Raw genomic sequence first — 12,291 nt, forward strand, 5'->3', positions numbered from 1 at the left:
CTGGCTCAGAAGAGTTGGTTCATCTGCCCTTTCCCCTTATCCTGAGGTTCTCCTGTTCTGTCTTCAGAGAAATTATCTGAACATCCATGTCTCCAGCCACAATGAAATTTTTTGAGGCTGTTTTCATTTGTTACTGTGGTGTTGGAGTTGTTTGCACCAGACTTGCCTTCCCTGGCCCTGGCCAAGGGGTAAGACAGGACATGTCAACAATCAAGAGAGAAGTCCTGTGAAATCTGACTAGCATGCTGAGGAGCTAGTTCACCACTGAAAACTGAGGAACTCCAATGACTCAGCACAGTAAAGGGTCACTGCATTTGGCTTTACAAGTAATGAAAAAAAAAAAACCAAAAAACCAACCCACACACAAAGCAGTGAATCATTAACTAGAAGACTATGACAAAGCAGCACAACTCAACAAATAAACCCATCAGCTTCCTTCAAAAGCATCTTCACGTTACTGCCTGAAGTCTGCATTCTGACCACAGGAACATGACTCTCCAGCTTTGCTGTGCTTGGATTTTTATCTTCCTCCTTCCTGGCCTCTCAGATGGAGGGAAACTCCTGGTGGTGCCTGTGGATGAAAGCCACTGGCTTAGCATGCAACAAGTGGTTGAAAAGCTCACCGAGAGAGGACATGAGGTGGTGGTGGTTGTACCAGAAGTAAGCTGGAAGATGAAGACAACGCAGGCATACACAGTGAAAACATACCCCGTGTCTTACACGTTAGAAGAGCTGGATAATGCTTTTCATGAATACGTTGCCACTCACCTGAAGGACCTACCTTTCCCTCTGAATGCTCTAGTGCTATACAACAACTCAGTACACGTTTTCCGTACGTTCTTTGTTCAGTGCAAGAACCTGTTCAGCAGCAAGGAGACCCTGCAGTACCTGAACCAAAGTGGCTTTGATGCTGTCCTAACAGACCCCATTTTTATGTGCGGAGCAACACTTGCTAATTATTTTTCTCTTCCATTTGTGTTCTTCATGAGAGGATTTCCTTGCAACTTACACTATAAAGCACCACAGTGCCCAAGCCCTCTGTCCTACACCCCAAGACTATTTACCTTCAACTCAGACCACATGACTTTTTTACAGAGAGTGGAAAATGCACTGGTTGCCCTCCTGGAGCTTGTGTACTGTAATGGTTTCTATGAAGATGCGATAAAATTCTCATCCGAAGTTCTTCAGAGAGAGGTATCCCTACTAGACCTCCTGAACTCTGCTTCTATTTGGCTTCTGAGATTTGACTTTGTGTTTGAGTACGTCAGACCAGTGATGCCCAATATGGTTTTTATTGGAGGTATAAACTGTGCTCAGAGGAAACCGCTGTCTAAGGTATGTTCTTTTCCCTCCAAATTATACATTTTCCAATGAAATGTGATTACATTGTTTCTGGAAGTTTAGCGCTATAGAACTTTTTCATTTGTGGTGAAGATTTAATACAACCAGATTTTGGCAGTTGTTTTCCACAGGCTGAAATCAAATGACCTTGAAGGAGGCAGATGACTTACTTGAATTAATGAGGATTTTCTGACAAGTCCAACAGAAAATGGACTTCATCTGCCAGCTACAAATTACTGTCTTCAGTGAATGTATATTATTCACCAATCAGACACAGTTTTGATTTAATTTTCATGGAGTCTGACATATGTTTTTTTCACCTGACCAAAAACCCAAAGGCCATGCTCTGAAAGTCGTCTTTTGTTTTTCACTCTAGGCTCATCAAAGTCACTTAATTTGCTTTGCTTGTGTTTTCATGACATATGGTTTCCAAACTGGTTGTTAATGTTAAGTTGCTTCTGTTTGTAGATCATGGTGAAACACAAATGTGATGTTGAAATGGAAAGAACTAATCTAAAATAGTGTATTTGGTGAAACACACTTGTACACAAAACTCAGATAAGTTTTTGTACCTATTTCTTCACATTTGCTTTTACCTGAATTGTTCTGTGAGGTTCTGCAGAATTGTTTTGCAAGCTAATCTAGAAATTTAAATCTACTGTGTTAGTTACCATATAGCCTCTAAAACAATTAATAGCACTAGACATTTCTTTCCAGGCACAATGCAGGACACCAATATCTTTCCTTTGAAAGTATTTCCTCACTTCTGAATTGTGGTCACACAATATCACTGCACAATTGCAATACAATATCTTTGAGCTGAATGTTTTTTTCTTTCTTCTTCCAGATTTCTTGTATATTCTTTGATGGGTTTATGCAGAGTCCACTGAACTCAGAAAGGAATAAGGCAAATAAAGAATATTATTAATTAGAATCTTAGAATAATATTATAAATAGGGCATTCTTTTGCCTTAGGCTCAAGAGAGTGGCACTTCATAGTTTGAGATTTAAGAGGCAAATTCTTGCTGGTTACAGGTCGTAAGTCTTTACTTTCATATCTTGAAGGTCTCAAAGCTACAAACAGTTTGTAGCTTGCTACAGGGGTAGAACCATCCTGCCCTTATTTTATACCTGGCATCTCCCATCTTCACACTGACATTTGTCATTTGGTGGAAATTATATGTTCCAAACCTCAAAAAACCTCATGTATTCCTCCTATCTTCAGTCTGGCTTTTCTAGTTACATTTTCTACAGACAGCAGAGGAATCTCTCACTTTAAACAGTGCCCAGCAACAAGGCAATAATGCAGTAGAGTGTAAACAAATGTGAAGTAAGTCATATGAGAGAAAAAAAATCTACCTATCCATACACAGTGGTAAGCCTTGGGTTGATCATTACTGTTCAGAAATATATGATAAGAATAGATAGTTCTCTGAAACCCGGTAGCCCATTGCTCAACAGAGAAGAAAACAAAAAGTTAGGATGATTGGGAAAGGGAGAGAGAATAAGAGATTCAAAATGTGGTTTCTTTTCTCAGACAAGGACATTAAGCCACAGACCATCCCATTACACCTCTTCCCATAGCTTTCCACAGGCAGAAAAGTCGAGTGTTACAGCCTTATTCCAGAAGAGGGCTCCTTTCTGCCATATGAAGTACCTGGTCTGGAGGTGAAGGCAATCAGGGTGCTGAGGAGCTTGTGCTTTTGCAAAACTGGGCATATAGGTCTTATCAGCACAGAGCTGGGAATTAAATCCGAAGTTCCCTGACCCTCCTGAGCCATAAGCATCATCCACAGCGTGCAGTCTCAGAGGGAGTGGGAGAACATGCAACCACAGTACCTGGGGAACACAAACTGCATTTATTCATTGACTAAGACAACCGCACTGGCTGCCTCAGGCTGGATTTCCTCTTGCCCTGCACATGCATAGCCATCCATCTCAGTATTAATTACATATTCATTAACAGACACAGTTATCAAGTTGCAATGTGCCTGCAGTTTTAATACAAGGCTTGCAGGAAATCAGACCCAGTATCTTGGCTGAGCAGAGATCCTATGCCAGCATAGTCCTCTAATGACTCCAGAAGTACCTGAAGGCTGGCATGGTAAGTGGTCCCTTGTTAGGGGAACATAGCAAATGAACTCAGACTTTGAGCCCTGAGATACTTTGATGAGTATCTCATCTTTAGCCAAAGTTAATGCAAAGTTGCTTTTTTGGGCATCTGGTAAAAACAAAGTTCATATGATTAGATCAAAGCAAGTTCAGAAATGTAAGCTATAGCAACCTTTCAAAGTTGTTCCTGTGTTTTTAAACCTAAACCACCCATTACTTATTTAAACAACAGGTTAACTTAAAACGTTAAAATAACCCTGGATTTAAGTAGGTAGTTACTTAAGTAAAGGAAAAGTCTAACTAAAGACCGTGTGATTTGTCGCTCCAGCACAAGGATTAAGAAAACAGGTCCTGTTCTGAAACTCTCCTGCCAGAGCCAGCAGCATCTGGAAAGCTCTGATAAGGAGACATTTCGAACTGGTCCTTTGAAATATGCAACTAAAGTGGAATTCAAAGTCTTTGGAAAGAAGCCAAAGAATACAGTAAGCAGTACCAAAGCACGCACACATACCTGGGGTACACAGAGACATACTTTCCAAAAGCCTGCACAATCCAAACGTTACTTTGTGTGACCTCAGAAGAGATCCCATCATGTCTGCAGGTACTGTTAATTTGCTAACATGGGTAGCTAGGATTAGTACAGCTATAGGGGAACTCCATTTTCAGCACTGAAGTCATCAGTGTGTTCATGAACCAAATACTAGGATTGGTTTTTTTGTGTGATATTCAGGGTGTGGATGAACCAAGTGGCAGTTCAGAGCAGCCTGATATCAGGTCAGCATCTGTTTATTATGCTTTTGTAAAGGATGTTGAGTACTAAAGCTGACAATACTGTTCCTCTGCCTTGTATTGCAATGGGAAAATACACAACATTAGGCAGTAAAAGTAGTGCTAATTTCGAAAAAGGAAGTTTAATTATCATGCTTTGTACATCTTTGTACATCACAGTGTGTATCAACCTGAAAGAGCTGCTCTAACCAAACAGTTCATCTCACTGTCCTCTTCAGTTTGCTCTTGTCCACATCCTTGTGCCTCCCATATTTTGAAGAAGAGATACTGAAGGAAGCTGTAAAACACAATTCTTTCCACAAAAATTCACTCCTATCAAATGGAACTACTGCCTTAGTTTCCCTTTCTGTGGGAAGTTTGTCATCTGATTAAATTAAAACACCTTCTGTAATGTGAGTCTAAAGGTATAGTATTTCACAGAGGTCTATGCACAAAAGTCTAGAAAGGCTATAAGACTATTAAATTTACCAATATCAAACACATTGCCCTACAAAAATTAGGAAATGTTCCAATTACAGTTACCTGGGCAGCCTTAAATATCACCTGTCTTCCTTTTAATTTCAGGATCACATACAATCATTTTCATATGATTTCTATTTACTGCTTAGGAAAGAGCTGCCCTAGAAAAGATCTGTGTTCTGTGATTTGCTTACCTGCCTGCTGCTTCTTGCTACTGCAAAGACTTAGAGTAAGGTTACTTTCCAATTTCGGTCAACATATCATCAGTTTTATGGGTTGTTTTTCCTCTGATGTCAGCTAGCCAAACTACATACTATCTTAACCTGTGCAGGTGAATGCCAATATATCTCCATAACTATGTAAAATGTAAGGAGGGAATCAGTCAGGTTCATGTCAGCAGCTAGCAACCTGCATTTTACTGTAATCCTTTTGACCAATGCTGTTTAGCATTAAAAAAAAAAAAAAAACCAACAGAATGAGTGGGTTCAATTACACAAGGATTCTTCCATGATCCATCATCCAAAAACCTGAGAAATCAAATTACAGCATTACTCGTGAATTTGAACAACCTGTTTCTGCGGGTGAGCAATCTCATCTAACAACAGGAAAACAAATCCAGCAGATAAAACCAACACTTCTAGGCTGCCTCAACAAACATTTGGTTTTAGTTCTAATTTTAGTGCTGCTCATATAACAAGTATCTGCTGAGGCAACCATTTGCTATCCTCTTCCCTTAGTGCCACTCACTGTTTGCTGCTCAGGCTAGAAGAAATCCACACCACAACCAGTCCAACTCAGAGACAAGCAGTTTGAGGAAGTTTTAGTACATTTTCCAGCTGACGCAATCATAGGATGAGGGGTAAGCACACCTGCACCCAAACCTCTCAACATGGTTATGGATCGAGGTACAAGCAGTCTCAGCTCCTCAGAGCTGCTTGCATGCCAGTGCAGCACTGCTCCATCATGGCAATGCTTCTTGCCAGCTCAAAGAGACACCCTGGAGTAACCCACACAAACCTTGTGGTGAGAGAGACTCCTGGGAGGAAAATAAATCTGCAGTCTTGAGCCACCCAAGCTTCAGCTTTGTTGAACATAAAGTGTCTGCCCTTCAGTATCCAGTGGGGAGGCCTTTCCTTCCACATGCCAGGAGCTCACACGTGATTCTCACTCTTTGAGGCCTCTGTTCCTGTACTACTAATCTGCAGTGCTCATCTGCATGTACAACAGGAGTCCATAACAAGCACCGCGCCCTTCAAACCTGGAAGGGGTCCAGGTGCCCTTTGCTACTGGATAGTGAACAACAAACGTGTAAACCTACCATGTTATTTTGAAAAAAGAGCCAGCCTGTTAATTTTCTGAATAACAGTTACCCAGCTTAGATCTGACCTCAGCTGATTCTGTGCTAACCTTAGAACATCGTCTTTTCTTTGTCTGTTTGTCTGTTCTCTGATTACCTCTAATTTATCTTTTTTTAAATTCTGTCCTTCCTGTTTCTGCCTCACCTTTTCCACAGCTTTTTCTCTGATGGCCTGGTACAAAAAGTAGGTAGTCTTGAGTCCATAAGAAAGTGTAGCCATACTAGCAAGAGACTTGTGTTCATATGGAGACTGGAAGATTAACTTTGTATATTGTTTACAGCCAACTGATTTTGCTGTTGAAGGTCATATCCAAGTGCAGAGGAAAAAACCACACCAAACAGCAACTTCCAAATGGATTTGGTCACTTCTTACCACAGAACTTGCAATACACTCTTTATCTTCAAATCTCCAGCATTCAATCAGAATTATTTGTAAATCTGTTCAGTCTGTGCCTTACAAAACTACCTCCTGACTCTCACTCCCCCCATATTTGGCTGTCTCTAGAATTGGTTCTCCATGTCTAAAGCTGGTTCCTCCATGTCAGCATGCTGGTTCCTCCATGTCAGCATGACAGTGTGAAGCTACACAGAGCAGTGCTAACACCCTTTGGGTGTCTACTGAGGCAAACCCCATTACATAAGGCTGTAAGTGTTTGTTTCTCCATAATGAAGATGCTGGGAATCCCACCACCACTTAAAAAACTTTGTGCTGCTCATAGCTTTGCATCAGCTCTTTTCTTCACAAGGACCTCTTCCTTAGCACCACCCAAAAGACTTTGGTCTGGCATTACTTTTACTTTCGTAAAGACAAAACATCCACCAGCAAAGCCCTGAGGGCCTCAGTTCACTGCATGTTCCCAGAGGATACCAGTGAATGCCAGCAAACAAGAAGTCAAACCACCCTAGTGGAGCATTCTTTGGAAACCGAAGCTGGGGTATTACCACCTTTTTTTTTTTGTTTGTTTTTTAACAGCCCAGCAATCAATTCCTCCCTCAGGAAACACGTGCCTCCCTCTGAGTGGATTTAAACCCACAGGTCCAACTACCAAGTTCCTGGCTAATTTAATCAAGAGAGGATCTTTCTTCTCATCAAAGTTGGGCTGCTGCCCAGAAAGGAGCATGTAAGAGGAAAGGCCAGTTTGCAGCTCCATCAGGACTCATAGCTGAAGAGGTCCAGGAGACATCTGTATGTAGTTGTTTATGTTACTGCCTGTATCTGTGAAAGGAGAAAGAGCTCAGAAGCCTAGTTTTCTTGTTGGGGTTTTCTGTGCGTGTGTTATCAGTGGGATTAGTAAAAGATATCTCCTCCTAAATTTTGTCTTTCTCACAATGCATAAAAAGGGTTTTCAGGACAGTGATCAAAGGTCAAGGCCCCTTCTTGTATCCCAGAAAGTCTACTCAAGCCTCCTTTCCCTTCACGTGCCCTGAATCCATCATTAGTTCATTTTTTTTTTTTGTCTAGTACCATGGGGAAAAAAGCCAAACAGGATTGTTCTTCTCCTCCTCAGATTTGGGACTGCATGGTACATCCTGGTAGCTGTGATATATTCATGAGGCATGCAGGTTTGACTGCTTCCAGGAGGTGGGAATTTAACATCAGCCTCCTACATACTGATTAGGTGTTCTCAGTTAGGCTAGTCCATAAAGGAAATGGTATTGCATTTTCCTTTCATCCTTCTGGGTGTATTTTAAAGGCATGCCTTTTGAAAGCAAAACCAGGCTTATTTTCTCACTGGGTACTTACCAAGTCAATGGTATTAACCACAAGTATTATTACAAGATGACATCCCTGGTCATCTTAGTTTCATGAAGGAAGGAATGTGCTGACATACTTCCAAGCTTAAAAATTAACAAAAAGTACAAAGGTGGACATCTTTTTTCAAGAACAGTGTGCTACCCTTCCCTGTTGTATGAGCAATTGTAGGATAACCACAACAATATTGGGAAGTTAAATATTGATTTCTGTAGTCAATAAGTTCCCTGCAGCTTGCATGGACCTTCATATAAAGGACTGTGTCAGGTGCCTCCAGAGCAGAACTCTCCGGTTTACTTCCACCAAAATGGCTCTTCCGTTTCAGTGTTTTTACCAATGTACTTGGATGTTTCTTCTTCTGACATCATCTTTAATCTTTGCTGAAGGTGGGAAGATCCTGGTGATACCTCAGGATGGAAGTCACTGGCTCAGCATGCGCCCAGTGGTGGAGAAACTGCAGCAAAATGGACATGAAGTTGTTGTGGTTGTACCATCAACAAGTTTGCATATGAAGCCAAAGGAGCCTCAGAATTATACAGTGAAAGTATATCCAATACCTTACACAGAGGAACATTTAGCTGTCGCATTCAAGTCATTCATTAACGCTCATTTTATTGAACAATCTCTTTTGAATATTATTATTACAATGTATCGAAGCATGTTAGAAATTTCTGGGTTCTTTTTCACAAGCTGTAAGAGCCTTTTGCTCAATGAAGAGATGATGCAGTATTTGAGAGAGAGCAAATTTGATGTGATTCTCACAGACCCAGTTCTGCTGTGCGGACCAATAATTGCTGAGTATCTTTCAGTTCCTTCTGTCTACTTCTTGCGGGGGCTTCCTTGCGGTATGGATTCTGAAGCTACCCAGTGTCCAAACCCTCCTTCCTACGTCCCCAGACTCTTCCTGTATAATTCAGATAGCATGACATTTGCTCAACGCTTGAAGAACATGCTGATCCGTGTGCTGGAGTTTGCTTACTGTAAGCCTATGCTCACTCAATTTGAAGAACTTGTATATGAGATTTTTCAAAAGAATGTGAGAGCTATAGACCTTCTAAGCCGTGGATCTGTTTGGCTAATGAGGTATGATTTTGTGTTTGAGTTCCCGAGACCAGTGATGCCAAACATGGTTTTTATTGGAGGGATAAACTGTGATCAGAAGAAAAAACTGTCTCAGGTATAAAATTTTATTTTTGTTTTTATTGAAAAGTCAAGAACATAAACATTTAAGCGTCCTTACATCATGACCTAACTGGCAACACCTTGGTATTTAAAGATGGAAAGCTAATGCAAAATCCTGCATGATGCAGAAATGTTATTTCCTAGTATAAAGCATTTGGATTAAATCATATCCTGGCAAACCTAAAGTCTTATCAGATATGAAAATTTAAGTGACATGTAACTTTTATGCAAATGATAAGCTGTTTTCTTGAGCCAAAGGTCACCTGAATTTTGGTGAGTTGCAATCTTTCCTCCTGAACAGGAGCCAGACTTGGTAGCTTCCATTTCATCAAAGTTTCTTATGCCATGTCCATATTCATAAGAGCTGTCCCTACAACCAAAGCCAGGCTTGGAGGAATTGGCTATATTGGTCTGAAAGAGCCTGAAGAACATTGATAAGCACAATCTGCTCTCTGTCTGCCCCATGGTGTCCTCCCTTTCCAGCTGTCTCATGTCCATACTTCTGTATACCCATTCTCCTTTCACAGATGTTGAAGATTATAGGGCTTAAGGTTTTAGCTACTCATCCGTTCTTTTTCTGTCACATCCATCTGCCAGATTGATTCATTTACACCTTTCCTGTTATGTTAAGGTGTCAATATCTAACCCTCATAAGAAAACCTTTTAAAAATATATCCTCCCCTTCTTTCATAGACTATTTAATTAGGTTTTAAGGTTTTCTGGGCATGGATGTCTTCTATAAATTTCCATTCAGGTTTTTGGGTACCAGCCAGGTCTCTGAATCAAGTACAGCACATTCTATAGCAGTTGGAAAGCAGGAAGGGGATATTCACGTATTGCAAATTGTGAGTACCTCTGAAACAGAGTAGCGTAGAAGAAAGCCCTAATATCTTTCCCTTTTGACCATATAAATGCTTGGGTTGGAAGTGGCAGAGCCAATCCTCTTACCAGGACAGTCTCTAGTGCTCCTGGGTTCATCACCAACATTTTGAAACCCAGCAATTTACAACTGAGAAGGATCTGGCCCCACAGAGTTCATGAGCTGTTTCAGTCATGAACTGAACTGACATGGGCCATGAACTCGTGAGTTCATGAACTAGAAACCTGTTGTTGGTTTATGTTAACTGAGGTACAATGGTGAACTGCTGTTTTGCAACTTAGTTCTATACCTGATAGGATAAGGGGTTATATAGGATAAGGAAGGTATATGTGGAGATGGGGAAGGATTTTCTGTTGGCTGTGTATGGTCAAAAAATGCAGGTTTGCATCGATGAAAAAAAAAGTTAATTTTTCTCAATTGTACCAACTGGTTTTGGTTATTAAAACAAAACCCAAACCCCAGGTACTTCAACATTGATTTTTCATATTTAGCTTTACCATAAATTATGTTTCACTGTACTACTTGCTTCAATTTCATTAGAAAAGAAAAAGCTTATTAAAAAAATACCGAATTACTACAGTCTGTGACAACTCTGACAGCCTTCAGTGGCACAGAGGACTCCAACACGAGATAGAAACGAGCAATTTTGCTGTATTCTTTATAGACCCAGTACTACCATGTGGGGTAATCTCAGCAGTGTTTCTGTCCATCCACTCTGTGGATACATTGCTTTCATGGATTCCCATGTACCTTAGAGCATGCTGTCATAAAATGGCAGTAAAGGTTGATGGTTTGCTGATGGTAAGAAGTGTTGTGAGCCTGTGGTCCTAGTACTGGAAGAAGAGAAGGCTGAGGCACTGAGCTGTAGTCTCAGCTTGGGAGAGTGAAGTTTATGACAGGAGACACACCTTTCTCACGCTCACGAAAACCTGCTTTTGAAGTACAAATCTCAGCTCAACCTTTTGTAATCATTAATCACCTACCATGACTTCTGTTGCATGCAAACTTGTGAACACCTGAAATGTGAGGTAAGTCAAAAGGGCAGAGGTATCAGAAGAAAGCATTGCCAAGTTGTGTGTTTACATATGTGGAGCATTGCTACAAAAGCTTGCAAACCACCCCTGGCCTCTTCTGTGCATGGGTTCTTGCCTGTCCAACTTGCAACATGCTGGTGGCTGTGCTGCTCCCCTTCTTGTGCTGCCTGGGTCCTGCCACTGCTGGGAAACTGCTGGTGATCCCGATGGAGGGCAGCCACTGGTTGAGTATGAAGGAAGTGCTGGCTGAGCTGAGCAAGAGGGGGCATGAAGTAGTTGTCATCGCACCAGACAGCAAAATGCTGATAGATTCCTCAGGGATATATGAATTGAAAACATATCCTGTATCTTTCAAAAAGGAAGAGATGGAAGAACTTATGCGCTCACTTAGCACAAACTCTTTCAGTGAAGAGCCCTTCCTGATGAGATTTTTGAATACCTGGAATAATTTCAGAAAGACCTCTGCCATGTTTCAAGCTTCCTGCAGTTCCTTACTGTACAACAAAGAGATGATGAAATACATTGAAGAAAGTAAATTTGATGCCATCTTTACAGATCCTCTGACACCCTGTGGTCAGATAATTGCTTTGCACTTTTCTGTGCCTACTGTTTTCTTCTTGCGGGGTGTTCCGTGTGCTATAGATGTTCATGCTGCTCAGTGTCCGGACCCACCGTCCTACATCCCACGAATGTTCTCACTCAATACAGATCATATGACATTCCCTCAGAGAGTGAAGAACTTCCTGATCAGCCTTTCAGAGTCTTTCACCTGCAGTATAGTCTTTTCACCATTTGAAAGCCTGGCTTCAGACTTTCTCCAAAAGCCAATGACAATTACACAGCTTTTAAGTCATGGATCCATTTGGCTGAAGAGACTTGATTTTGTCTTTGACTATCCCATGCCTGTAATGCCCAACATGATTTTCATTGGAGGCATAAACTGTGGACAGAAGAAACCATTATCTCAGGTCAGTGACTGGCTGGGAAAGGTGTAACAAAGAGGAAAGTTCTGGCAGTCATAACACCTGCATGGTCTGGGTGAGGTCTAATACTGTGTTTGATATGGACATTTCTTACCTAAAGAAATAATTTAGATTCACGCTTTCTGTATAGCCAATCCACATGAAAAACCGGCTGATACAGTTGACCAGGAAAACACGATGTGATTCCATCTCATTTCCCTGGGTCTGCTCAACATAGGGATTTTGTTTGGTGACGTATCGCATGCTATGTTGTATTTAATTCCAACTGAAGTCAGGTACACAAACACCACCTTGTCCAGGAAATAATGCAAAAAGGGCAGGTGAATTGTAACGACTTTTCCAAAAATTCTTTGCCTTACATAAGAGGCAGTAGAATATTTCTTCAAGAGCATTAGCTGCTT

The 12,291-nt window shown here is 41.1% G+C and overlaps 3 protein-coding genes across 3 annotated transcripts; all 3 read left to right on the plus strand.

Moving 5' to 3' along the window:
- Positions 1–489: 489 nt before the first annotated feature.
- On the plus strand, positions 490–1,863 carry LOC118451872 (UDP-glucuronosyltransferase 1-6-like). The gene is made up of 2 exons (XM_035890253.1): positions 490–1,335; positions 1,810–1,863. The coding sequence occupies exons 1-2, from the start codon at positions 490–492 to the stop codon at positions 1,861–1,863; spliced, it is 900 nt and encodes a 299-aa protein (XP_035746146.1).
- Positions 1,864–8,118: 6,255 nt separating this feature from the next.
- On the plus strand, positions 8,119–8,994 carry LOC104122551 (UDP-glucuronosyltransferase 1-6). Its single transcript, XM_035890254.1, has one exon. It carries the CDS (start codon positions 8,119–8,121, stop codon positions 8,992–8,994), a length of 876 nt encoding a protein of 291 aa, XP_035746147.1.
- Positions 8,995–10,068: 1,074 nt separating this feature from the next.
- LOC104122552 (UDP-glucuronosyltransferase 1A1-like) lies at positions 10,069–11,902 on the plus strand. The gene is made up of 2 exons (XM_035890255.1): positions 10,069–10,076; positions 10,981–11,902. The coding sequence occupies exons 1-2, from the start codon at positions 10,069–10,071 to the stop codon at positions 11,900–11,902; spliced, it is 930 nt and encodes a 309-aa protein (XP_035746148.1).
- Positions 11,903–12,291: the final 389 nt, after the last annotated feature.

The sequence above is a fragment of the Egretta garzetta genome, unplaced genomic scaffold (assembly GCF_000687185.1).
Source record: "Egretta garzetta isolate BGI_Z169 unplaced genomic scaffold, ASM68718v1 scaffold732, whole genome shotgun sequence".
Lineage (NCBI taxonomy): Eukaryota > Metazoa > Chordata > Aves > Pelecaniformes > Ardeidae > Egretta > Egretta garzetta.

Excerpts from the sequence above, each read along its gene's own strand:
- LOC118451872 (XM_035890253.1), top strand. The coding sequence starts at position 490 with ATGACTCTCCAGCTTTGCTGTGCTTGGATTTTTATCTTCCTCCTTCCT. Across the intron at positions 1,336-1,809 it reads AGAGGAAACCGCTGTCTAAG|ATCATGGTGAAACACAAATG; the intron begins GTATGTTCTTTT and ends TTCTGTTTGTAG.
- LOC104122551 (XM_035890254.1), top strand. The coding sequence starts at position 8,119 with ATGGCTCTTCCGTTTCAGTGTTTTTACCAATGTACTTGGATGTTTCTT.